Source organism: Protopterus annectens, chromosome 6.part0 (assembly GCF_019279795.1).
Source record: "Protopterus annectens isolate FY-2018-M chromosome 6.part0, PAN1.0, whole genome shotgun sequence".
NCBI classification, from domain to species: Eukaryota; Metazoa; Chordata; order Ceratodontiformes; family Protopteridae; genus Protopterus; species Protopterus annectens.
The window spans coordinates 222,260,833-222,288,815 of NC_056737.1; the positions used below are offsets into that span (position 1 = coordinate 222,260,833).

A 27,983-nucleotide genomic window follows, 5' to 3' on the forward strand; every position below is an offset into this window, starting at 1 on the left:
AAGAACTTCAAAGCCAAAGACCTAAACAATGCACTAAAATACTGTAACTGGACTCCCCCTAACACACCTACCCCTAGACAAAGCAGTAGATTACTCTCAATACTAGATCGTCATGCACCAGCCCGAACCATCAGAGTTAAGACAAACTACGCCCCTTGGTTAACAAAAGAAACTAAATCCATAATGAAGGGCAGAAACAGAGCCTGGGCTGAATATCATAAACTTAAAACCACTACCTCAAAACAAAACTACTTGGCTCTACAGAGCAAGTCCAAACTTATAAAACTCAATAAAACCAATTACTACAAAACCTTACAAGAGAATAACGCTCACAACCCTCAGAAATTCTGGGCTTCAATAAGTAAATTACTGCATCCAGGTAAAACCGGCACTCCCACACCCACAGTTCCAACCGACAAAGAGAGCACCCCTACACAATTCAACAAATTCTTTATGGAAACAGTCCTAGCTCTAACACCCTAAATAATACCACCAGCCCTACACCTTCTCCAACCCCTACTAACCCTACCACACAACAGACTCCCTCTAGCTTTTCCTCGTCTCCAGTACCTACCCAACTTACTACTAGACTCCTCAAAAATCTAAAACTTACCACACTATCTGCTGACAAACTTCCCGCTGATTTCCTTCAACTAACAGCTGAAAGTAAATTCTACCCTGTATCTATACTCATAAATAGATCTATAGCGGAATGCAAAATACCTAACCTGTGGAAAATATCTCATATTATTCCACTTCACAAAGGCGGCAACTCCCTTGAGCTCACCATCTACCGCCCAACTGCAATTTTATCTCCTTTATCAAAAATACTAGAAAGAGTAGTACATTCACAACTAATACAATACCTCCTACAAAATAACCTTATATCTACATCTCAACATGGCTTTCGACCCTCTCATAGTACCACCACTGCTCTACTTTCGTACACCAACATAGTCAACACCCATAGAAACAATGGACTTTTCGTTTCCTCTGTATTCTTAGACTTATCTAAAGCCTTTGATATGATCAACCACAGTCGTCTTCTCAAAACTCTATCTACCCTTAACATTAACTCCCTCACTATATCATGGTTCAACAGCTATTTATCAGTCCGCCAAGCAGGACCAGCTATCCTCCCTTCTACCTGTATCTATGGGAGTCCCTCAAGGTTCCATACTTGGTCCTTTACTGTTCTCCATATTTACAAATCAGATAGCTGCCACCTCTCCCTCTGCCTCTATAGTGCAGTATGCAGACGACACCACTATCATATGCGCCGCCCCAACCTTAAGCAAACTTCAAACAATAACACAGCATAACTTTACTCTGGCTGAATCATGGTTTTCTAGCATTAAACTTGTACTCAATCCCAAAAAAACAAAACTACTTCTCTTCAGTCCTGGTAGAGCTCCTGCACTAAATAATGATTTCACCATAAACAAAAGCTAGGTCTACTGTATCGGAACAAGCAATTCCTGACCAATTATACCAAAGCCACTATTGCTAGAACACACCTATTATCCACCCTACTGTATGCCTCCCCAATCCTGACTAATCTTCGCCACAGCGAACTAAACAAAATGACTTCTTGCTATAACAAGATTGCCAAGTTTGCTACAGGTGCCTCTAGTAGATCCCATCATTGCCTTTCCCTCAAACAGCTCAACTGGCTTGAGCTACCCCAACTACTTCTTGCTACTCAACTCTCCACAGCCCACAGACTGTACTACCTCTCTGACAAAACTCCTGCTATACAAGAGGTAATACAGCACTACACCACCACCCGAACCTTAAGATCAACAGACCGAAATCTCCTAAATGTCATCAAACATAAGAATGAAGCAGGTAAACTCTTTTTTGCTGTACTTTAGCAAAAATCTGGAACTCACTCCCAAATCATATAACATCTACAAGCTCTACTTCACTATTTAAGAAACTACTCAAAACCCACTATACTAACAATTGGCTGTGCACATGCGACTCCCCAGGCTAAGCCAATACAATGCAGTGTTGCAAGGTTTCCTCCAAAGATCATCTATAAGTTTCAAACCTCTGAATACCTATTCTTATTATAAATTTCTAACCTCTGAATTCTTACTCTTAACAAACAATGGTCTATTTTGATAGTTTTGATTTAAATGTCTATGTAGAAATGTTGTAGTTTTATTCTGATGCTATTGATTTTTTATGTCTATGCAGAAATGTTAAATATGTTTTTTAAATGTTTAATTGCATGCCTTAAGAACACATTTATGTATTTTACAACACGTATTGTGTGGAGCTTTTCTACCCGGACCTCCGCTGAAAATGGACCTGTATCCAGTCGGACTTTCCCGGTCATCAAATGTAAAACAAAATAAAAAAAAAATAAAATAAATGAATTATAATGATCCCTCTAAAACAATAATTCTGGAAATAGCTCAGAGAAAGAGAATCCTTGAAAGAGACTGGCAGAAGCCACACACTTCCCCCAAATTTGAATTAGAAACCTGAGAAGACCATATAGAATCTGTCCCTTCACAATCACTTTGTGGTTCAAAAACTTGAACCTCTTCAGGAAACGAAAAATCCCTTTTCCTTTTACCATAAACAGCTAAACTGGAAGAGTCATGAGACCAAACTAAACTCTGAGTGAAGCCCAATAAATCACTCCTGTCCAAAGTGACTGACACAGGAGAAGCTATATTTTCTGCTTCTTTTAGACAGAAATTTCTAAAGTAGCAGACTCCCTTTTTCAAGGAAAAAAATACCCTAGGGATATTACAGCAGTCAGGCTAGGGAGGTGGGACTTCCCTGCCTGTTCTTCCAAGATTTTCCCTTGCCTGCCTAGGGCACTCCAACAGACTTAGAGGACATGTATAACCTGTGGTCCATGATCACCGCATTTTCTACACCAGATGGAGCCAAGGAAAAAGGTGAATGGTCTGGGGGAACCACTAATGGCCACAGCAGTCTCACCTATCTGCAGATAAGGCACTTTAGCAGCCTGCTGTGGTAGCAAAGGCTGTTTATTTTCTTCTTTTTGTGGCTGGAAGTAGGAAGAACCAAAGAACAAGTAAGGTGTTCCATGGTTAAGTAAAAAAAAAAATATGCCTAATTCTCAGGGAAGCTTGGTAGTAGTAATCACTAAAACAGGCTAAGTACAAAAAAAAAAAAAAAAACTTTTCTCCACTTCCACCAAAAACACACAGCAAAAAACACTGAGAAACTTACCCCAAATTCCAGGAGTAAAATAATGCAACTTTCACCTCTGAAAAAGTAGTTGTATTAGCCACAATTAGTAGTAGTAGTAGTTGGATAAGTCTGTGTGGAGGTCCTGGGTAGTAGGAAGGAAACTCTTGTATTAAGGTGAGTCAGTGAGATCTACCACTGTAGCTCCTTCTCTAGGAATGGCAAGAGAAGGATCCAGAGAGAGAGTGGAGAGACCAAAGCAACTTCCAGTACTACTGTATCTTCCTTATGTGCAATCTGGCATAAGGCACCATTAGAACTGTGGCAACTATGTACCCTAGGGCTCTCAATCTCTCATGATGGGGTCATATAAAGGGGGAGCAGGGACTGGAAGCAACTGGTGAAAGACATAACTTTCTACCAAGGGAGAAAGGCTGTCATTGATAAGGTATTCAGTCTGCAATCCAGGAAGATGACATCTTGGGATGCAGTCAAAGAAAATTTCCTGAGGTTAAGAGTGAACCCCAATTTCTCCAGTACAGACATGGTGAATTCAATACATAACTGTAGAGTTTCCCTGGACAAAGTCTGAATTAGAAGCTCATGCAGGTACTGGAACATTTGAATCCCCTGGACTCTACAAAAGGCATTAGCAGTAGTTAGGCACTTGTGAAGACTCTGGGAGCTGTAGACAATCCAAGAGGTAACACAGAGAACTTGAAGTGCAGTGACATAGGGTGCTAACTTGTTGGAACATGGGCTAAATTCTTGGCTAGGCTTGTAGGGGCCTCAGGGCCAATAGCTTTGTAATATCCTATGATCCTAAGTACCTGAAAACCTGAGAAATTTCCTGCAGGCTGGGTGTACAGGGATGTGCATGTATGTATTCTTCAAGTCTACAGTGACTGGGAAAACCTGAAGAAGGATCAGGGAAGTAATGCCAGCAGAGACAGCATGTTTAAAGGGAGAACTTCCAAAAAGGCGTCGAAGTATGACAAATCTGGTTTGGGCCTCCATGTTCCACTCCTTCCTGGTGACCAGGAAAAGTCTTGAGTAGAAACCTGTTTCTCTGGCCCTTACGAGGAACTTGTTCAATAGTTCCCTGGGACAGCAGGCTTTAAACCAAAGGAGGGATGATGATAGATGGTGGGGTGGGGGTGGGGTGGGGTCCTCTTTGGAAAGTGAAACCCTTAAGACATGTTGTAACTGTTTTGTATAAAGGCCAAGACCCCTTTTGTCTGTAGTAATGCAGTCCTTTGCTGGGAGGGACAGACTGAGTCTTTTGGACAGAGGGCTCTGTGGACCAAGAGTGAGAGAGGAAACAGAAAATGGTCAGTCAGTAATGTTCTTCTTCTGGAAGAGAGATGTTTCCAGGTTCTGAATTCCACTGCAGTTTCTCCGGATATCTTTTCTTTGTTTTTCACCCTTTTGAGAGGGCTTTTGTTCCTTACAAACATAGCAGGTTTCAAGGGACAGTTCATTTGGTATTTAAGGACTGATGTATGACTTTGCTTTTTTCCTGTGGGGTTCTGCACAGCTCAGAAGGAGAAAGGCCAAACAAAAGGTCCCTATGAAGAGGGGAGTCCAGCGGCTTGGCCTTGACAACTTTAGGGAGAGACTGTAGGCGAAGCCAAGAAAATCTGCAGATAGCCAAATCAGTAGCCGCAGACCTGGAGGAACCTTCTTTAGTGTCACAGCTGCATTTAATGCAGTATCTGGATACTTGGGTGGCAATCTCAGACAGTGTTATGCAGGTTTTCCAGAATGCATAATACACACTCACTTGTGTTTGGTAGTTTAGGGCCCAAATGCCAGGGTGGCAGAGGTACTGACTTATTTGCCATGCCTGCTATGGCTCAATGTCTCTATCAGATGGTGGCACACTGTAAGCAGGTATGAGCTTGAGAGATTTACATGCAGAGATAGAGAGAAAGAAATCTGAGGAATTTGCTATAGGATATATGTTAAGAAATTTCATCTCTTCAAGGACCTTGTAGAATTTACCTGGTTTCTTAACTGCTGGTAGCTAAGAGTCTAGGTCAATAGATATGGAGGCAGAAGCATCCAAGAAAGATTCCAGGACAGGAAGCACAATTGAAGGTTTTGGGGTCCCTACTTCCAGTACCTTTTCTGTAGGTTTAAGACCTGTTTAGTATCCCACTTGAAGTGCTGCATCATGTTGAAGATTGTTTCACTGAAGGAAATCTCTTCCAATGGGGAATCTGGGGACAAGGTATCCTCATCACAAGACCAGCTGTCCCTGGGAATGTATTTGGAAGGAATAACTCAGTGAATTTTAATCGGAGTCTGATTCTTCCTCGTCTGAAGGGAATTCATGCTACCTTTTTAAAGCAGGCAGGGCAGCAGAAGGAGAAGAGAGAAAAGAAGGAAAGAAGCTTTAAGGATAAGATGACTTTTGTATAAGCTTTGTGAAAAAAATCCAGCTATTACTTCCCATGGGACATTTGCTAAGAAGAAATGTGCTTGGCCTGTTGTTTCTTCGTGAATGGGACATTTGCCTTAAAGCCCGGTGCTGCAGAACCTTGACAGACCTCAACTACATCACCTAATAGTAGTCAGTTAGCTACCTGATAGCAAAGAATGTAAACAGCAATTCACATGGAAGGGGTTTGCCAGATGAATGCATGCTTTTTCTCATCCTAGAGTGAAGGAGAATGCTCATTATGTCCTCCTAAAATCATATACCTGCATTAAGGTAAAACACAAGAAGGGTGTGAAGATCCATGTATACCCTGGTTTCTGTCCAAGCAAAGAAAAAAGGGAAGGAAATTACATGGTTTAGGGACAATTCAAAAACTATGTACACAGTTCCTCAGGTACATGTATATTTGTTCACATTCATGTATTACTACTTCCATACACTTCTCTCTTACTTCTCCCACTGTAATTCAACTTCCCCCTTCCTTCTTTAATCTAACCAACTGGTGAAAATATGCATATTCTATACTGCTAACCCAATACAATACATCCCTTACTTATAAGGCAGTAAAGGCTCTGTTAGAAATTTTCAACAGGTTGAGTTTTCCTCTAGGAAAAACTGACTGACAGAGAGGGACTATGTCACATCAGCACATCTGTTTGCTGAAACACAACTGGGTACAGTTCAAAACTATTCACTACTATTTACAAATAAACAAATGATTTGACAGACAGGCTTATCGCTATGCTCATAAAACTATACTTTAGAACATCTGCAGAACAGTTTATGCAGGTGAAAGGCAAGTACCTGCAATGTCTCTTAGCAACCAAAAAGGTACCTCAAGAATCTGCAGTTTTTTCACCATACTGTTATTTTAAGAACACAGGCTAAAGAGGGTGTATCCTTTATTTGTGACTACTCAGAGGATAACTATGATATGATTCCCACAAGGAGTCTGTTGTGAAGTAATGTGCTGAACTTCAGAACTAAACATAGGGAAGTCTCAGAAACTTCTAGCTTAGGCACAGCTGCAGCAAAAACTCTGGTACAATCAGACAAGCTACAGCTTGAGATCATACTAATGAATGAATGAATGAATGATATTGGTGCTTCCCCTGTTTTACATAACCTGTTTCAGACAGCATATGAGGGTCCTTTAACTGTCGTGAAGAAGGTAATAAGTGTAATTATGTGGTGGAGTTGGCCAAGCAGAAGACAAAAACAAAAACTCTAATATGTTAATGTGATGACAGGCCACCATAACAGAGAGCCACTAGCACTTAGTATCGGCTGTGGGTTAAAGAAAGTCTGAAGAGGTTCTTGAGCAAGGTCTTTTTAGTGAGGCTCAGTCTCAAATATCAGTGAATAAGGAAAGTACAGTTATGCACACTTACCATAAATGTGGATGATCAAGTGTATTCACTGTTGCAGTCATCACATCTGGGTTATCCCTGCCAGGGTAGACCTCAGTCGGCCTGAATACCAGAGGCTTAGTATTTCTGGGTCAGTTGCCGTCGCCCCAGGACTGACGTCAGGTCGTCAGTAGTATAAAATAAGGCAGCCGACGCCATTACATCAGTTTTTCTTGCCCTGTCAGGAGCCCCAAAGAGGGAGCTAGGTTATGGTGGAAGAACACCACCAGTAGAAAGTAAGTACCAAAAATTCCTTGTAAGGAGAGAGAAAGAGAGAGAGAGAAACTGAGAGAGAGACAAGGGGGATGGAGGGAGGGAAACCAGGACTGCAACAGTGAATACACTCAAACATCTACATTTATGGTAAGTGTGCACAACTGTACTATGTTCTTCATGTTTCACTGTTGCAGTCATCCATTTGGGTTGATTCTCAAAGCTGAAGAAAAGGGTGGAGGCAGTCAAGAAGACTGGGGGCTGGCTAGGATGCCCTGCAAGACTGCGGTGGCAAAGCCTGCCCTAGATTTGGAGAAGATAGGCAGGTGGTAATGCTTGGTGAAGGTATGAACAGATGTCCATGTTGCAGCCTCCAGGATGTCCCTGGTGGGGACCCCTCTGAGGAAAGCTGCAGAGGTGAAGGTTGCTCTGCTAGAATGTGTCCTGCCCCCCCTGGGGGGGAGGTTTCCCATGCTGTTTGTAGCAGAAATGGATGCAGTGTGCTATCCATTTGGAAATGGTTTGTTTGGATGTGGCCTTACCCTCTGCTCCTGCAGCAAAGCTGACTAACAATTGAACAGTCTTTTAAAATGATTTAGTCCTGTCTAGGTAGAATCTGAGCTGTCTGTGCACATCTAGAGTGTGCAGAATCCCTTTCCCCTTGCTTTGTGAGTTAGGGAAAAAGGTGGGAAAATGAATGGACTGGTTGAGAGCCACATTGGACACCACTTTTGGCATGAAGGATGGGTTAGTCCTGAGGGAAACCCTGTTAGCATGGAAAATGATAAAGGGCTCTACAGCCATTAGTGCTTATAGCTTGGATACTCTTCTAGCTGAAGTAATGGCCAGAAACAAGGCTGTCTTCCAAGAGAGAAATTTTAACTCTGCTGAAGCTGCTGGTTCAAAGGGGGGCAGGGTGATCTTTTCCAACACAAAGTTTAGGTCCCAAGCTGGGGTAGGTGCTCTTCTGGGTGGCCTCAAGTTGTTAGCCCCTCATAGGAATGGTTTGATGAGAGGGTGGGAGAAAAGAGGTGGCTCTGTGCTGAAATGAGCTGAGATGGTAGAGGCATGAATTCTAATAGGGGAGAAGGACAGACCCCTGTGCAGGTGGTCAGCCAGGTAATCCAGGATGAGAGTTAGGGAGGGCTGTGTTGTTGCAGCTCCCTTAGCCTGGATCCAGATGCAGAACCTTTTCCACTTGTCTGCATAACACTTTCTAGTGCTAGGGTGTCTGGCCTCATGTATAACATCTAGAACTTGTTTTCCTAGACTGGCAGCTTGTGCAGTGGTCAGGGAATAAGCCAGGCTGCCAAGATTGAGGGTCTGCAATTGGGGATGCATGAATTCTCCATTCCTCTGGGTCAGGAGTGTTGGGATCTGAGGGATATGCCATGGTGGCAGGGGTGACAGGCGGCACAGCAGTGGGTACCAGTGCTGGCGTGGCCAGTCTGGGGCAATCAGGATTGTCTTTGGTTCTTTCTCCCTTATTTTGAGCAGTACCCTTGTAATGAGCGGTAGGGGGGAAATGAATAGACCGAGAGGTTGACCCACTGGAAGGATATAGCATTCACTTTCCAGGCCGTGCTGCAAGGTTCCCTGGTGAAGAATTTGCTGAGCTGATGGATGGAGTGGGAAGCAAAGAGGTCGACCTTCGGGGTGCCCCATTTCTGGGTTACAAGGGTGAAGGTTCTTTGGTCTAGCTGCCACTCGTGTGGGTCCAGAAGATTTCTGCTTCAGTTGTCTGCTGGAGAGTTTAGAGAGCCTGGCAGGAATTGTGCTAACAGGTGTAGTTGCATGGCTGAGGCCGTGTGCCAAAGGGTCATGGCAAGCCTGCACAGAGGGCATGAGTGAGTCCCTCCCTGCTTGTTGATGTACCACATCGCAGCGGTGTTGTCCGTTTTGATCAGTAGAGGCCTCGGGGAGAGTAGGCATCTGAAAGCTGTCAGAGCGTGAACAGCTAACATTTCTTTTTGGTTGATGTGCAGATGTATTTGATTTGGGCTCCATTGGCTCTGAATGCACCTGTCATCCAGGTGTGCACCCTAGGCATAGTCTGATGCATCTGTGGTGAGGGTCCGGGTGGCGTGGGGTTGTGAGAAGGGTAGTCCCTTGTTGTGGTAGCATGCTGCTGCCCACCAAAGAAAATCTTTCCTTAAACAAGGTATCATTGGTATAAGAGTTTCCAGGTCTTGGGTGTGTTGACACCAAAGTCTTTTTAGATACCACTGTAGTTTCCTCATATGCAGTCTGGCATATGGAATGAGTAGAATGCAAGAAGCCATGAACTCCAGAGCTTGCAGGATTTTCCTTGCGGATAACTGGGGTCTGGTGGCTAGTTGAGAGAAGTAGGCCTTCAGGTAGGTTTGTTTTTCTGGTGTAAGCAATGCCATCTGGGATGCTGTGTCCAGGCTTGCTCCCAGGAATAGAATTTTTTGGGTGAATACTAGTTTGGATTTCTTTTTGTTGATAGTACACCCCAGGGAGGTCAGCAGGTCCTTTACAAAGGTCAGGTGTTTTAGCAGCTTTTCCTGTCTGCCTGAATCAGGCAGTCGTCTAAGTATGTGCAAATATGAATACTTCTTTGTCTGCAAAAAGCAATGACGGGAGCCAGACATTTTGTGAAAACTCTGGGAGCAGTGGATAAGCACAGAGAACTGAAAGTGCAGTGATCCTGCCCTGAAATGTAGATATTTCCTGCATGATTCCCTGACTGGGATGTGTAGGGAGGCCTCTTTTAGGTCTAGGGTGGCTAACCAAGCATCCTTGGAGAGCACAGGTAGAAGCTGCTGGAGGGTGAGCATTTTGAATTTTGGTATCACCAGGAAGGTGTTTAAAATGGATAGATCGAGGATGGAGCACCAGGTGCCCTCTTTTCTGGGTACCAGGAAGAGTCTGGAGTACAAACCTTGGCCTCTCTGTTCTGCAGGAACATGCTCTATTGCCCTCATAGAGAGCAGGGAAAGGACTTGCTTTTTGGCCTCTGTCCACTGGTTTGCGGGAAGATCTGGGAACCAATTTGGGGTTGGAAGTATGTGGAAATAAAATTTGCATCTCTGGGACACTATGTTGAGGACCCAGCGGTCGTTGGTAATGGTGGCCCATGTGCTTGCATGGAAGGAGAGTTTTCCTCCTAGGAGCAAGAGCAGGTGGGCAGAGGGAAGGGGTGGAAGTGTAAAGTCATTGTGGGTCCTTACCATGAGGGGGTGGCTTAGCACTCCCTGGTTTTGAAGAGGAGGAACTCCATTGCTTAGATATCTGCATTCCCTGGGACTGTTGTCTGGAAGGCCTGCTTCCCCGGGGTCTGGGCTGAGCTGACCTTGGGGGAGGGGGGCAGGAAAGTACAAGTGCTTGGAGGGGCAATGCCTACTGAATCAAGGTGGCTGGACCTGCAATAAGTCTTTAATTGTCTGCATAGATTTAGCTTTTTCTTCCACCTTTTTTAAGACCTCCTCTGCCTTGGTGCCAAATAAGTTGTCTTTGTGCAATGGTGCGTCCAATAATTTGGATTTGACATGGTCAGGCAAGGGCTGTTCCTTAAGTCAAGCAAGCTTTCTAAGGACAGAACCAGTGAGTGCTGCCCTGCAAGATGCTTCTAGGGCATCAAAACCACACTGTAAGGTGTGCTTAGTTACTTGATTTGCAGAATGCATTAACTCTTGTAACTCTATTTTCTCCACAAGCAGGAAAAGCTATTTTTTGCTTGAGGAGTTCCATGGTATGTTGCTGATATTTCAGCATAAGGAACTGACAATTTAGTGCTCTAATAGCAAGAGTAGCAGAGGTGTACACTTTTTTACCCCATCTGTCTAATGCTTGGGAATCCCTATCTGAGGGGTGGGATTCTTAGCAGAAGTTTCTTTAATTCCTTTAGGTCCTTGAGAGATAACCTCGGGGTAAGCAGTAAGATTTTTGAAAATAAATGTGTGAGTGTCAGGGACTTTATAGTACCTGTCAGGTTTCCTGGGAGCAGGAGGGAGTGTGTCAGGAGTCAAACTGGATTCCATAAAAACATCATCCATAACATCCAGGACAGTAGAAACTCGGTAGTTTTCGAAAGAATGGTAGATGCAAAAGAAGTAGTCTGTTTGTGTCAAGAATCAGTAGCGCGAAGTACTTCCTCGGAAGCTGGAGTCTGCTCAGTGGCTCCAGACCCATCCAAGGTAGAGACATCTGCAGGATCCTTAGTCGATGAGTCTCACAGCATACCGGACTCCGAAAGGGTCTCGGTAGTGGCCTGCGAATCCACAGAAGCGGGCTTCAGGGACTGCAAAAGCGACTCACTGAGGACCGGAGAACTGACGACTAGCTTAACGGAAGCGTCGTCGGCAGGTTTGGACCTGTGCGGTCTGTCTCTGTCTTTATCCTTACTTTTTTTGGAAGATCTGCTGTCGGATGGCTTACCGAAGCCATATCGGAATTCGAGGACCGAGAGCGAAAAGATCTAGCTACAATAGGGGCCTGACTACGTACAGTTCTGGCCTTGAACAAAGCACAAAAGCGACAGCGGGGGACATTATGGTCTGGGCCTAAGCAAGTGACGCAGTAAGAATGTAAGTCTTGGTGTGGTATTTGCTTTCCATAGGCAAGACAATTGTTAACTTTTTCTGACATCGGTTAGAGCAAGAAAAAAGGATCCCCCATGGGGTACTTCGCTTTAGAAGACTTCAACTTCAATTCAGAAACGAAAAACTCTGGTAGCGGTCGACCGGCACTCATGCGAACTGCTTCTGCTTCGGGCTCTTTGGCAAGAAAGACTGATGTAATGGCGTCAGCTGCCTTGTCTTATACCACTGATGACCTGACGTCAGTCCTGGAGCAATGGCAACCGATGCAGAAATACTAAGCCTCTGGTATACAGGCCGACTGAGGAATACCCTGGCAGGGATAACCCAAATGTGATGACTGCAACAGTGAAACACGAAGAACATCTGCTGTTACAACAGCAACACTATCCATGGGTTTACAGAATCAGAACTGTACAAGTGTTTGAGGGACTCATTCGCTGCTACAGCAGGGTAAGAAGCCAAAGGCCAATCAAAAGAGCAGAGTTATTAAGACAAAGAGAAAGGTTCCTACCTCATTAACAAAAATGCAAGTGGTCTTCCTTGAGAAGGAAATGGGCAGTGCTGTTGAAATTACACTTTCCAACACAAGGCTTTAGTGTCTTCATGGAGTCTCAAGAAAACTCACTTGTCTAAAAAGGGGGAAGTGTGGCAAGTTATGTGAAATTTGCTGGTGTCTAAATAAAATGCAGTCGTCTTCTTCTTTCGGCTGCTCCCGTTAGGGGTCGCCACAGCAGATTAACTGTTTACATTTCTTCCTGTCCTCTGCATCTTGCTCTGTCACACCAACCACCTGCATGTCCTCTCTCACCACATCCATAAACCTATATTAGGCCTCCCTCTTTTTCTGATGCCTGGCAGCTTCATCCTTAGCATCTTTTTCCCAATATACTCTGCATCCCTCCTCAGCACATGTCCAAACCAACGTAATCTTGCCTCTCAGGCTTTGCTCCAAACCTTCCAACCTGGGCTGACCCTCTAATATACTTACTAATATACTTACTCCTAATCCTGTCCATCCTCGTCACACCCAGTGCAAATCTTAACATCTTCAACTCTGCCATGTCAAGCTCTGACTCCTGCCTTTTTGTCAGTGCCACTGTCTCCAACCCATATAACAAAGCTGGTCTCACTACCCTCTTGTAGACCTTCCCTTTCACTCTTACTGGTACTCGTCTGTCACAAATCACTCCTGACACTCTTCTCCACCCACTCCATCCTGCCTGTACTCTCTTCTTCACCTCTCTTCCACACTCATCATGAACTGTTGATCCCAAGTACTTAAACTCATCCACCTTCACCACCTCTACACCCTGCATCCTCACCATTCCTCTATCTTCCCTGTCATTCACACACACATATTCTGCCTTAGTCCTCCTGACCTTCATTCCTCTTCTCTCTAGAGCATATCTCCACTTCTCCAGGTTCTCCTCCACCTGTTCCCTACTCTCACTACAGATCACAATGTCACCTGCAAACATCATAGTCCATGGGGACTCCTGTCTGATCTCGTCTGTCAACCTGTCCATCACCATTGCAAATAAGAAAGGGCTCAGAGCTGATCCTAGATGTAATCCCACCTCCACCTTAAATGCATCAGTCACTCCCACCTCAGACCTCACCACTGTCACACTATCCTCGTACATATCCTGTACCACTCTTACATATTTCTCTGACACTCCTGACTTCCTCATACAATACCACAACTCCTCTCTAGGCACCCTAAATTTAGCTTTCTCTAAATCCACAAAGACACAATGCAACTCCTTCTGACCTTCTCTGTACATCATCACTCTCAGAGCAAACATCGCATCGGTAGTGCTCTTTCCTGGCATGAAACCATACTGCTGATCACCAAATAAAAATGCAGTAAAGATATGAAAAGAAAATCTCTACTAAGCTAAAATAAGTGTGTTTATTTGCCAGAAGAAAAGGAAATGAAATGCACTACAAAATGTAACTGTCTTTTTACTACAGAAGAGCAAAGAAATATACATAAAAAGTCTGCAGTTATTCTTCGTTGAAACTGTTATCAACAGGCAGATACACAGTCAGCATATTCCCCCCAAGGATTACCATAAAAAGGATTGCATGCCTGCAGTTAACCCCAGAGTTAAGTGACTGTTGAAAAAAGAAACCTTTCAATTCAAATTGTTTTAAATCAATCAGACAAAAAAAACACACAAACTAGGATTCAAGTTTAGACAGCAACTCTTGAGCAGCAGTTACACTTAGCCTTTTGAACTGTGCACAAATTACCTTTTCGACTGAGAGCTCATGTCTGGGATTCAATGCGCAAGAGTTTCACAAAACTGCTAAATACAAGTCAGTGACAGAATAGAGTAAATATTTAAGTTAGTAGGACCACAATAGTTGCAGATGCATGCTTTCTGAATGTTGTCTGTTTAAATAATTTGCTTTTTCTTTTCCCTTTGCAAATTTTATTTACTTCAAGTAAAGAATGACATTACTCAACATCAACAGCTTGTAGTATAAATATTTGCATAAGAAAAATGTATAAACTTGGAGGTTTACTAGTTGATGAAATTGGCTTAACAGTAAAAGATTTAGGCAACAGCTAACTATAATGCAGATTGCTTTCTTCAAGTTTAAAACAATAACTGTGTTTTTGGTGTGATAGGCTGGTTTAGCAGTGGCAGCAACTTAATGTAAAGAGAGGAAAAGCGGCAATACCACAGCAAAGGTATAATAAGACTAGCTTCGGAAATGCATTGTGCATCTGCAAACATGTACAATTATACCAGCTACATTTCAGTTATTATTAAAACAACACTAGAAAGAAATGGGCTGAAAGCAGGACGGATGAAATCATGAAAAACTAGTTAATGTAACTCTTCCATGCAGTTATTCAGTGAAAGCTTACTTAGCTATGGCAAGTGTTGGTCATAACTTAGAGCACTGCAAATTTGCCGTGTGTTCTTTAGGCCAAACATCTCTTGCATCTTAATTTGGTGGTAAGCGCAACAGATACTGAGACCACAGCCTCAGTCCATCAAATATTAACTAGTGCCAGCATTGTGGATTTTCAAGCTCGTACCACGACACTGCCTATTACTGTATGAGCACAGGCCCTTAAAAGAAATTAACATCTCTCCAAAACAAATAGTGAAAGAAATAGAAAACAAAAGCACTTTCAAAAACAAAATAGTAAACCAAAACAGCAATGCTCTAGTCAGCACCTTATAATAAGTTTCAGCAGGAAAGAAGTGAGAATCTTGGGAGTATTTCTCCCAGAAGTTATTCATTAATCAGGGAGACTGATGAGAGGGGTTAGTTAAGCAAGTGTGATGTTCAAAGTAAGGATTTGCTGGCTGTAAATAGCTACAACAAGATGCAAAACTATTTTACCTACAATGAAAAAAAATCACCAACTGGAAAGCTTACAGACCAATTAAGGTGCGCATGCGAAAACTACTGATGATTTACAGATTTACAGTAAATGAGAGAGGCATGGAGGAGCTACAAAACAGAATTTGATTAAAATGTAGATATAAAAAAATAGAGATTCATGTGGTATTCTAGTCTACTACAAAGGAGTGCTTACCTTCTCTCTTCTGGAAGAACAATACTGGATCCAGCTTAGATAACTCTCACAGAAACTGTCTCTGGAGATGCCTGCTAAGCGATGGTCATAGTCTTCATCAATACTAGGATTAAATGTGGGGTCTACATCTACATAATTACGATCTGTACAAGGTCGGAGGCCCTCCTGCATTGACTCATTGGCTAACCACTCCTCCAGTTTTGCAGATGATGTCACATAATAGATTATACTCTGAAAATTAAAGAACATTTACTTCAGAAACAACTTTAGTTTATGTCATGATACCCCTTACTGCAAATCCCCCTAGGAACTTTCCACTTCTGTAGTGATATGAAACATTAAGCAACATACTCATAAAATGCAGCAGAACTCACAGTACAGTCTTGCAGTAGGCTGTAAAACATACACCAACACCTAAATGGGTCTGAACTGACCTTGCCACATTTTGCTGGCAGTTATTCATCATGGACCACGATGCACCTAGGTCATTTGTGAACAGCAATATATCTGTTCTGCCCCTCTATATTCTCCTTATTTCTTCATTGGGTTATATCCAATATAAATAATGCATCAAGTGACCAACAGGAAAAACATTAAGCTCTATGTTAAGCTCTAGGCTCAGCACAAAAGTACAATTAACCTACGCAACTCAGAAATCCTCAAACTGAAAAGGGTGGAAAAACCACTTACATTAAGAAAATAATGCTGGAAAATACTGTTATGGTTAAAAAAAATTATGTAAGCACAATGTAACTCAATCTGTAACAGTACAGCAGTAAGTATGTATTTAGTTCATCATAAATCCACCTCAGCTGGGATGTTTCCTAGATGCCATCACATCAGATTTTGATCTAGGATCACTGACTTCCTTTTCAGTGGCAGACCAATGACCACAAAATAACTGAATTTCCCCTTGCCAGATTCTTGCAAGTATGAATTCAGGAAGAATACAAAACAGTATGCAAACCCTAGATCCTTTTTCCAAATATTGTAAATAAAAAAGCAGCCAGGAAAGCGGACCTGCTGACTAAAGAGAGAGAGGGAGAGAGAACACACAAATTGGTACTTGACATTCCCACTTGATCAGATTCTCCAGTGAAACAGTTTCCCCAAAACAGTAACTATACAGGAAAAAATAAAGTTCCATTTACAGGAAGAGTGTAAATGTACTTCCTATAGACAGATTCAGGATGACTTCACTAAAATCCAAGGTGACCATTTTGTTACAGGACCTAAACTGGGACACGTGAGGGCCACCTCGGGAAGCCAGGTCTGCAGTCGTATTCTTCCAGCCCACATGGAAGTGGAGATAGGGCAGCCATGTCATCTCGCACCAGGGCAGTCAGGTTGGCCTCATGTGCTTCAGCAGGCACTGTGGGGATGCCACTTTGTGAATAGTACCACACAGGAGGCAAGAGGCCACATGCCAGGAGGCTTGAAGCGATGCACATTCTTCGGCACCTGGTCTGTGGGGGTGAGAGACTGAGGTGTGCCGCAAAAAGTGCAGAGATGGGGGGACCCAGGGCCATCTCCCCTGCAAATTTGAAAGCCCTAAGTGCAAGGCAAAGTGGAGAACCGGTGTCACAGAAGTCTGTATGAGGGACTGTCTGAGGCTTTGCAGCCCAGCAGAGTTCCCTGAGGCTGGGAAGTTCCCCTGAGAGGCTCCAAGAGCAGGCATGACACTTGCATGACTTGGCAGCAGTTAGGAGGTCTGTAACCCTAGAAAAGAGCTGTCTATCCGGGGTAGAAGTGGAACCCCAGAGGGGGTCAGTTCCAATAGAAGTCTGGAAGGAACTTTTTGCGGCACACCTCAATCTCTCACCCTCACAGTGCCGGGCGCCGAAGAATGTACATCGCTTCAAGCCTCCTGGCATGTGGCCTCTTGCCACCTGTGTGGTGCAATTCACAAAGTGGCATCCCCACAGTGCCTGCTGAAGCAAAGGAGGCCAACCTGCCTGCCCTGGTGTGAGTTTTGGTACTTACTTTCCTCACCTGCTTAGAGAAAAACAGCTCTTGTACTCACTTTCCTCACTTGTCTAGAGGAAAATAGTTTCTTATTCAGGCATGTCCAAGGGTCAGCTCCCAATGTTCTCTCCTGTCTATCTGATGAATCTGGGCATCTTTGGGCAATGTAGAAATTGCCTCATGTACATGGACAACCCTCTCCTACCACCCAACACTACAAACTGTGAGAGACGCACTTATCTAGCCAAACTGGAGGCAAAGCTCTCTCCAATCAAGACTGAACTTGACAGTCAAGAGGAGAAGGTAAACACTTGCACCACACCACACTCATCACATAGTCTCACTAAATCTACACCACCAAAATCCACACATAGTAACACAAAAACATTCGTGGAGGCTTTCAATAATAATCTGTCTAAGCAATAGAGACCTTCAAAGCAGAAACGCAAGCAACCTCCATCCCCCAACACAACCCAAAGGACACACAGCCCACAGACTCAGTGTGTCACTGAACCACAGCCAATAAGGCAAAACAACGTACCCAACCCACTAGTCATAGGTGACTCTATAGTCAGGCACACTGATGTCCCACTCACCAGGCTAAACAAGGAGAAGGTTACTGTCAGCTGCCTGTCGGGTGCCAGGATCCGCCACATAACCCACGCACTCGGGTCACTCCACAACAAGTACAAATATGACTCTGTCATTGTCAATGTTGTTGTGAATGACTTGAGACGTACCTCCTTGGACTACATGAAAAGAGATATGGAAGAGCTCTCCGATCTTGTAGCCTAGGCAAGAATGACCATAGCCCTGAGTAGCATTCTGCCATCACCCAGAATTATGCCGCAGTACAAGGACAAAATGATTGACTTCAACAATTGGCTAAGCTTCTGGTGCCATTCTAAAGGGATCCAGTATCTGTCTGCCTGGGATGACATGGTCAACAGACCACAATGCTTTGCCAGAGATGGCCTGCACCTGTCACCCCTGGGATTCCGGACACTGGCTAAGGTTCTTGCAGCCCCTATAGTACCTTTTTTAGGCAAGGTTCAAATGATAAATTCACCACAGTAACAGGAACAGGCAAAAAAAAACTGAGGGTGATGCTACTCAATGCTAGAAGTCTAAATGTCAAAATGCACTCACTCAAGGCACTCCTTAAAATGGAGAACATTGATATCTGTGCAGTGACTGAGACCTGGTTCAAGGCTCCAGAGAGCACCCCTGCACTACCAGGCTATAACTCATACCACACTTTTCAGCCATGTAACCTGGACCGGAACACCAAAGGCGGAGGTGTGTCCATATTCATTAAGGATATCCACACCTCCAGGCTAGTTGCTCAGCATAATGCAGCCGAGGTTATCCAAGTGCAACTAACTCTGGGCAAAACTGCAATCCAAATTGTAGCTTGCTGCAGATCGCCCACCATGCTCCAGGATTCCCACTCCTCTTTTCTTGATGTACTAGAAAATATTAGGGTTCAACCAAACACCCTAATAATGGGCGATTTCAACTACCCCACCATTAACTGGGAAAACTACTCATGTACCAACTCCTTCGCTCAACGCTTTCTGGAATTCATAAACTCCTATGCCCTGGATCAACTTATCCACACCCCCACCAGGGGCAACAATATCCTAGATCTAGTCATTACCAACATGAGTGTTCCATACCTGAAGTCAACATCTCATTGGTGTGATCCGACCATAAGCTAATTAACCTAGATATCCACCCCCCCCCCATTAAGGAAATTGTGGTAAAAAAAATTCTCCAAAGCCAACTTCATGCTTATTAAGACAGATGTGGTGAACTTCATGACACCCATGCAGATGGACAATACAGTTATGACTACTGAATCTTACATAATTGCACTTTATAAGCATTTACATGTGCATGGATCGTGCTATCCCAAACAGAACCAAGACGCTATCCTCCAAAAAAAGGAAGCCAATCTGGTGGTCCCCTGCCATAAACAAACTGTACAACAGAAGGAAGAAACTGTTGCAAAATAGAGCAAAATCCCATGAGTGGAGGAGCTCCCTGGTCAGCCTCAGTAAGAAGCTGCGATCCCTGATAAAATCTTCCAAAGCTAGTTACGAAAACAAAATTGCCACTGATTCTAAAGATAACCAAAAAGTGTTCTATAGCTATGTCAGAAATCTCAATGGCAACACTCAGATCTGCTCTGAGCTACAGCACAATGGCACTAAATATACAGACCCAACTGATATTGCCAACATCCTGGCAGATAGGTTTAGTGCTAACTTTACCCCCCTTTCACCCTCTAAAGAGCCCATTTCTATACCGGAAGAATGAAAAGTTCCTGTAATCACAGCAGCACAGGTAAAAACACACTCTCCAGAGCCAAGAACACAGCATCCATTGGACCAGACAACATCCCAGGCTGCGTTCTACACGAACTACAGAACGTACTGGCACCCTACCTAACTACCATGTTTAATCATAGCCTCATCTCATTCTTTGTGCCTGCTGAATGGCGCACAGAGACGGTTATGCCACTCCACAAGGGGTGAGCCACCACGAACCCCGGGAACTACCGCTCCATTAGCCTGACGAGCCTGGTCTGCAAGGCCATGGAACATATCATCATGGAACTTATAAACAAAGACATTGGTAATCTCCAAACTCTGGACCCCACCCAGTTCAGGTTTGTAAAGGCAGATTATGTCTCCTAAACCTGATAGAATTCTTTGAAGCAGTCACCAAAGCCGTAGACAAGAGTAAGGTCATTCACACAGCCTATCTAGATCTTGCCAAGGCTTTCGACACCATACCCCACTCTGGAATTATAGATAAACTCACTAAACTAGGTATAAATCCCTATGTCACAAGATGGGTTGCCAACTGGCTCACTGACCGAACCCACACTGTGAAAGTAGCAGACTCCAAATCCGACTTCAGACCAGTGACAGGTGGAGTACCACAGGGTTCAGTCCTGGGTCCTCTCCTGTTTGGTATCTACTTCTCTGAAGTACAGGCTAACACAGAAGGTCTTTGGCTAATGAAGTTCGCAGATGACTGCAAACTAGGAGCCATAATTGAAACTCCTAATGATGTGGACATCCTACAAAAGGACCTCACTGAGACGGATGCCTGGTGTCAAAGCCATGGCTTCAAGCTCAATGCTCAAAAAGGCACTGTCATCCCCTTTGGTAAAAAACTCTGCACCCATGAACTATAACATAGGCAGTAGTATACTTAACACCGAAAGTGTGATAAGAGACCTTGGGACACAGGTGGACAGTAGTCTCTCCTTTGATAATCACGTCGCCACAGAAGTCAGGAAATCCTTCTATGTGGCACACCTCATCACAAAAGGTTTCTCATCCAGAAAAAAAAGAGGTCACTGTTCCCCTCTACTCATCACTCATTAGACCCATTATAGAGTACAACTCCCCTTTTGGTATGTACCTCACAAGACATCTACAACAACTGGAAAGGCCGCAGAAATACCTCACAAAGAGGATTACCAGCCTCAAACAGATGCCCTACGCAGACTGTCTCAAAAAACTCCAGCTCTACTCCATCGCATATCACCTCCTCATAGGTGATCTCTGCCTAACATACAAAGCTATGTCAAACCCAGAGCTGTTGGACATGCTCCACTTAAAGAAATCCCAATCCCTCCGAGCTACATGCTCTGGGGACCTAAACCTTGTCACCACAATAAACAGAACATGCCGGAGGGATAGATTCCTGTCCCAGAGACTTCCCATACTCTGGAATAAACTACCTATCTATATCAAACAAAGCTCCTCATTAGCACTCTTCAAGAAAAATCTTGATTGGATGGGAAATAGGAAATTCACCCCGTGGATCACCTCTGTGGCTCTGCTCGACAGTGGCACAGGAAAATAATTTTCTTGGGTGGCAAAAGTCAGGGTACCTTTTTGGCTGGGCTTGTATAAGCCCCAGGGCTGATAGCCTAGTATCTACCTATGAACCTATGAAGAAGTGGAAAGTGACTGGTACAGGACAGCTCTCGCCTGGGTGAGGGGGTACGAACCATGCTCCCTCTGGGATGGAAGTCTGGAAGGGGGAGAGAGGCACATAGTGGCAGGGCTGTGCGAGCTCCTGCCTGGGTGAGGAGGGGTCAGGAAGAGCTCCTCACAATGGAAGTCCTTAAGAAAGCGCTAAGGTGGACATCAGCGGGACCTGGAAAGCTCCTGCTTCTGTGTGCGGGGTCAGGTACAGTCCCCCATGATGGAAATCCTTAAGGGAGCAACTGCCGGACAGTGATGGTGTCTGGAGAGCTCCTGCCTGGGTGAGTGGGGTCAGGCAGAGCTCCCCATGATGAATGTCCTTGAGGAAGCGTCAGAGTGGACAGCAGAGGGGCCTGAACAGCTCCTGCCAGGGTGAAGGCATCCAACTTCACCCCATAACTGACAGCATCCTTGAAAAATCTCAGAGTCCCCAGAGCTGTTCTGGATGAGAAAGCAGGGGGACTCTGAAGCATTCATGAGAGCGGATCTGCCTCTCAGCAGCCAAGGGGAGTTCCGGAGGAACGGACGGGATCAGAGGGAAGCTCCCCTGAGAGGGTCCGAAGGCATCAGCAATCCAGCATGATTTGGCAGTCTACAGGAGACATGCAGGCGGTGGAGTCCCCTGACATGGGGGCCACGGCTGTGGAAGGTCTCTTGGCCAGGTCAAAGGGGAGGACTGCAGGGTTTGGCCCTGACAGAAGTCAGCACGGGAGCACCGGGCAGATGGGTGAAGGGCCTGGAGAGCTCCTGGCTGGGTGAGTGGGGTCAAGCAGAACCCCCCACGATGGAAGTCCTCGAGGGAGTGACTGATGGCGACAGGGCCTGGAAGGCTCCTGCCATGGCGAAGGCATCCGACCTTACCTCATACCCAATAGCATCCCTGTAAAATGGCAAAGTCCCCAGAGCTGCCTAGGATGGGAAAGCAGGGGGACTGGCCACCCTGGGAAGCCGTCACTATTCAGACTAAGCGGTCTAAACTGGGGCATTTCTGTGTCCCAAAGATAATGTTTGGGATTTCAGGACAGAGACTTTCAAACTGGGACTGTCCTGGAAAAACTGGGACCGTTGGTCACCCTGCTAAAATCTCTCAACTTTTCAAATGTACATTTAGTATATTTTAACTTATTTGTAGTTAAAATGAAAAAAATGACTGCTTCTCTTGTGAATTTTAGAGCTGTATTCCTACTTTACTACATACATAAATATATCTGTAAATCTACTGCATTCATGTAATTCAAGATCTCTGCTAAGCTGTCTTGCTCTTTGTATCTGTGTTCTATTCATGCATTTCTTTATGTCAGCAGATAACAATTTAGTTCCTTTATGCCTGCCTTGTGTGTCTGAAAAGGGTCATGGACTAGCAAACCTGTTTGGATTTCAGAACTCTCCTTCCGGAGAGATTAGTGAGGAGGTGGTAGCATGACTATGTAGCCAGTACATACCATATCATCACAGAATAGGTCAAGCACATGTGCCATCAGTTCTGTCCAGTAGATGCTAGACAAGCACAACATAGAAAAAGATAACTCCTTAATGTCTAGTGATGCCTCCACGTGTTTTTGTAGTTACATCCAATTGAAGCCTCTACGCATCAAATAATACTTGCATTAATAATTCCAACACCATGCCACATACAAGATATTAGACGATTTCATCTTAAAGCTTACACAATAGCAAACACAAAGTACAGTTGTGTACACTTACCATAAAATGTAGATGTTTGAGTGTATTCACTGTTGCAGTCATCACATTTGGGTTATTCCTGCCAAGGTAGCCCTCGATCGGCCTGAATACCAGAGACTTAGCATTTCTGCATCGGTTGTTGTCGCTTCAGGAATGATGTCAGGTCGTCATAGGATAAAGTAAGGCAACAAACGCCATTACACAAACACCATTACATTAGTTTTTCTTGCCCTAACCTGTCTGGAGCCCCCAAGTAGGAGTCCAGGTTCTGGTGGAAGAAACCCCACCAGTGGAAAATAAATACCAATAAGCCCCTTGTAAGGAAAGGAGAACAACAAGTTAGAAAGGTAATAAAAGGAGACCGAAGAAAGGGGGATGGAGAGAGGGAAACCAGGACTGCAACAGTGAATACACTCGAACATCTATATTTATGGTAAGTGTACACAACTATACTATGGTCTTCATGTTTCACTGTTGCAGTCATGACATTTGGGTTGATTCCCAAAGCTGAGGAAAAGGGTGGAGGAAGTCAATGAAACTAGGGGCTGGCTAGAATGCCCTGCAAGATTGCAGAGGCAAACCCTGCCCTGGATTTGGAGAAGAGGGGCAGGTGGTAATGCTTGGTAAAAGTGTTAACAGATGTCCAGGTGGCAGCCTCCAGGATGTCCCTGGTGGAGACTCCTCTAAGGAAAGCTACAGAGGTGGAGGTTGCTCTGGTGGAATGTGTCCTGACCTCCTTGGGGGCAGGCTTTCCATGTTGTTTGTAGCAGAAATGGATGCAGTGTGCTATCCATTTGAAAATGGTTTGTTTGTAGATGGCTTTGCCTTCTGCCCCTGAAGCAAAGCTAACCAGCAATTGCTCAGACTTTCTGAAGGATTTAGTCCTGTCTAGACAGAATCTGAGCTGTCTATGCACATCTAGAGAGAGAATAATCCTTTCCCTCTTGTTCTGGGGATTAGGAAAAAAGGTGGGCAAATGAATGGATTGGTTGAGAGCCACACTGGACACCAGCTTGGGCATGAAGGATGGGTTATTTCTGAGGGATACCCTGTCTGCATGGAAGATAATGAAGGGTTCCACAGCCATGAGTGCTTGCAGCACAGAGACTCTCTTGGCTGAAGTGATGGCTAGAAGAAATGCGGTCTCCCAGGAGAGAAATTTTAGCTCTGCAGCAGAAGCTGGTTCAAAAAGCGACAGGGTGAGCTTTTCCAATACAAAGTTAAGGTGCCAAGCTGGTGTTGGCGCCCATCTGGGTGGCCTCATGTTGCTAGCCCCTCTTAGGAACTGTTTGATCAAAGGGTGTGAGAAAAGAGGCTGCTCAGTGGGAAAATGAGCAGAAATAGCAGAGGCATAAATTTTTATAGAGGAGAAAGAGAGGCCACTGTGTAGTAGGGTCAGCTAAGTAATCCAGGATGAGAGGGAGGGAGGGCTGTGCCATACTGGCTCCCTTAGCCTGGATCCAGATGCAGAACCTTTTCCATTTATCAGCATAAGACTTTCTTGTGCTAGGATGTCTAGCCTCACGAATAACATCCAGAACCTGTTTACTGAGTTTGGCAGATTGGTTCGTGGTTAGGGAACAAACAAAGCTGCCAAACTGAGTGTCTGCAATTGGGATGCATGAATTCCCCTTCCCTCTGGGTCAGGAGGTTTGGAATCTGAGGAAGATGCCATGGGGGTAAGCGAGGACAAGCTGAGCAGCAAGGGGTACCAGTGCTGCCAGGGCCAGTCTGGAGCTATAAGAATGGTCCTTAGTTTTTCCTCCCTTATTTTGAGCAGTGCCCTGGGGATGAGAGGTAGGGGAGGAGAGACACAGACAGTTAGAATGACCCAGGGGAAGGACAGGGCATCCACTTTCCAAGCCATGCAGTGATGCTCCCTAGTGCAGAATTTGCTGAGCTGATGGTTGGTGTGGGAGGCAAAGAGGTCGACCTTCGGGGTTACTCATTTCTTAGTTATTAAGGTGAAGGTGCTTCTGTTGAGTTGCCACTCGTGTGGGTCCAGAAGAGTTCTGCTCAATTGGTCTGCCAGAGAGTTGAGAGAGCCTGGTAGGAATTGTGCTAACAGGTGTAGTTGCACGGCAGAGGCTGTGTGCCAAAGGGTCATGGCCAGCCCGCATAGAGGGTAGGAGTGAGTCCCTCCCTGCTTGTTGATGTACCACATCACAGTGGTGTTGTTTGTTTTGATCAGGAGGGCCCCTGGAGGGAGATGGGCCTTGAAAGCTATAAAGGCGTGCTGCACAGCCATCATCTCTTTTTGACTGATGTGCAGAGGGATTTGCTATGGGCTCCATTGGCCCTGTATGCACCTGCTGTCCAGATGTGCATGCCAAGCATAGTCTGATGCGTCTATGGTGAGGGCAGCGGAGGGTGGGGAGAAAGGCATTCACTTGTTGTGGAAACATGCTGTTGCCCACCAAAGAAAGTCTTTTCTGAGGCAAGGAATTATAGGTAGAAGAGTTTCCAGGTCTTGAGAGTGTTGGCATCAAAGGGTTTTTAGGTATCACTGAAGTTTCCTCATATGCAGTCTGGCATATGGAATGAGTAAGTATGCAAGATGCCATGAACCCCAGATCTTGCAGGATCTTCCTTGCAGTTAGCTGGGGCCTGGTGGCTAGCTGAGAGAAGTAGGCTGTCAGGAAAATTTGTTTCTCTGGAGTAAGGTATGCCATCTGGAAAGCTGTGTCCAGACTTGCTCCCTGGAAGATTATCCTTTGGGTGGGCACCTGTTTGGATATTTACTTTCATTGTGTACCCTAGGGAGGTTAGTAGGGTCTATACAAAGGCCAGGTGCTTGAGCAGCTTCTCCTGGCTGTCTGCCTGAATAATGCAGTTGTCTATGTATGGGTAAATCTAAATATTTCTTTGTCTGCAAAAGCCAATGGCCGGACCCAGACATTTTGTGAAAACTCTAGGAGCAGTAGATAAGCTAAAGGGAAGCATAGAGAACTGAAAGTGTTGAGATCCTGCCCTGAAGCTTATTTATTTCCTGCATGATTCCCTGATAGGTATGTGGAGGTAGGCCTCTTTTAGATCTAGGGTGGCTAGCCAAGCGCCCTTGGATAGCATGGGTAGCAGCTGCTGGAGGGTGAGCATTTTGAATTTTGGGATCACCAGGAAGGTGTTTACAATGGACACATCCAGGATGAGAAGCCAGGTGCCCTCTTTTCTGGGCACCAGAAAAAGTCTGGAGTACAAACCTTGGCCTATATCTTCGGCAAGAACGTGCTCTACTGCCCTCAAAGAGCAGGGAAAGGATTTGCTTTTGAGCCTCTGCCCACTGATTTGGTGGTAAATCTGGGAACCCTTTTGGGGTTGGAAGGGTGTGGAAGGAAAATTTGTATGCCTGAGGCACAATGTTCAGAATCCAGTGGTCCTTGGTAATGGTGGCCCAGGTGCTTGAGTGAATGGAGAGTTTTCCTCCTAGGGATAAAGTGAAGGTGGGCAGAGGGAGGGGGTGGAGGAGGCGAGTCATTGTGAGTTCTTACCATAAAGGGGTGGCTTAGAACTCCCTGGTTTTGAAGTGGAGGTAGTCCACTGCTTAGATCTCTGCATTCCCTGGGGCTGCTGTCTGGGGGGTCTGCTTCCACGGGATCTGGGTTGGACTGACCTGGTGGGAGCAGGAAAGGACCAGTGCTTGGAAGGACAATGCCTGCTGAACCTGGGTGGCTGGACCTGTAAGAAATCCTTAACTGTCTGCATAGATTTTGCTTTTTCTTCCATCCTTTTTAAGACCTCTTCTGCCTTAGTGCCAAATACGTTGTCTTTGTGCAAAGGGGCAGCCAACAACTTACATTTAACATGGTTTGGCAAGGGCTGTTCCTTAAGCCATGCATGCTTTGTAAGGACAGAACTAATGACTGGTGCCCTACAAGAAGCTTCTAGGGCATCAAAACCACAGTGCTAGGTGTGTTTAGTTACTTGACTTGCAGAACGCATTAACTCTTGTAATTCTTTAGATTCTGCACAAGCAGGAAAGGAAGACATTTTTTGTTTGAGGAGTTCCAGGGTATGTTGCTGAAATTTTAGCTTATGCAACTGACAATTTAGTGCTCGGATAGCAAGAGTAGCGGAGGTGTATACTTTTTTACCCAATCTGTCTAGTGCTCGGGAATCCCTATCTGAGGGGGTGAGATTCTTAGCAGAGGTTGCTTTAATTCCTTTAGGGCCTTGAAAAATTACCTCAGGGTCAGCAGTAGGATTTTTAAAATCAGGGACTCTAATACCTGTCAGGTTTTCTAGGTGCAGGAGGGAGGGTGTCAGGAGTCAAGCTTGATTCCAGGAAACCATCCTCCACAACATCCAGGACTGGGGGGATGGCCAGGGGTCTGGGCTGTGGAAGATGTAAGAATTCCCTGAGTCTCTTTTTAGACTGAGGGTAGTCCAGACTTTCCCACTGGAAATGCTCCCTTAAGGTGTGAAGAGTTTCAAAGGAAAAATCCTCTGGGGGAGAGGCTGAAGGAATGAAATCCTCTGCATCAGAATCCTCATAAGCAGAGAGGGGTTGCATGTCTTCATGCTCAGATGCATCAGTCATCGGACTCCTTTTCAGACAAAACTACAGGGGACCGATCTCTCTTTCTTTTGGAAGGGGTAGCTTGGCTTCCCTTTATCAGCATAAGGTCTTCCGTCATTTTAAGCATTTTAAGCATTTGAGACTGAGCCAAGGAAGCAGGTGCCTGAGATTGGGTCATCGGTTTCTTGGTTGTGGTTCGTAATCTAGGCCTAAGGAACTCGGTAGTTTTCGAAAGAACAGTAGTCGTGAAAGAAGTCATCGGTTTGTGTCGAGAATCGGTAGTGCGAAGGGCTTCCTCGGAAGCCGGTGGCTGCTCAGCGGCTCCGGACCCATCCAAAGTAGAGACGACTGCATGACCCTTAGTCGAAGAAGAGTTTTGCGGCATACCGGACTCCGAAAGGGTCTCGATAGCAACCTGCAAATCTGGAGAAGTGGGCATCAGG

General features: G+C 45.0%; 1 protein-coding gene across 1 annotated transcript in view; it reads right to left on the reverse strand.

Annotated features, from left to right (window-relative positions):
* The window catches only part of PCNX1 (pecanex 1), a 3,150,868-nt gene that overhangs the window by 753,234 nt on the left and 2,369,651 nt on the right, over positions 1-27,983 (reverse strand). The window contains exon 27 of the mRNA XM_044073489.1: positions 15,367-15,597. Within this exon, the coding sequence (XP_043929424.1) occupies positions 15,367-15,597 (231 nt within the window). The remainder of the gene's footprint in view (positions 1-15,366; positions 15,598-27,983) is intronic.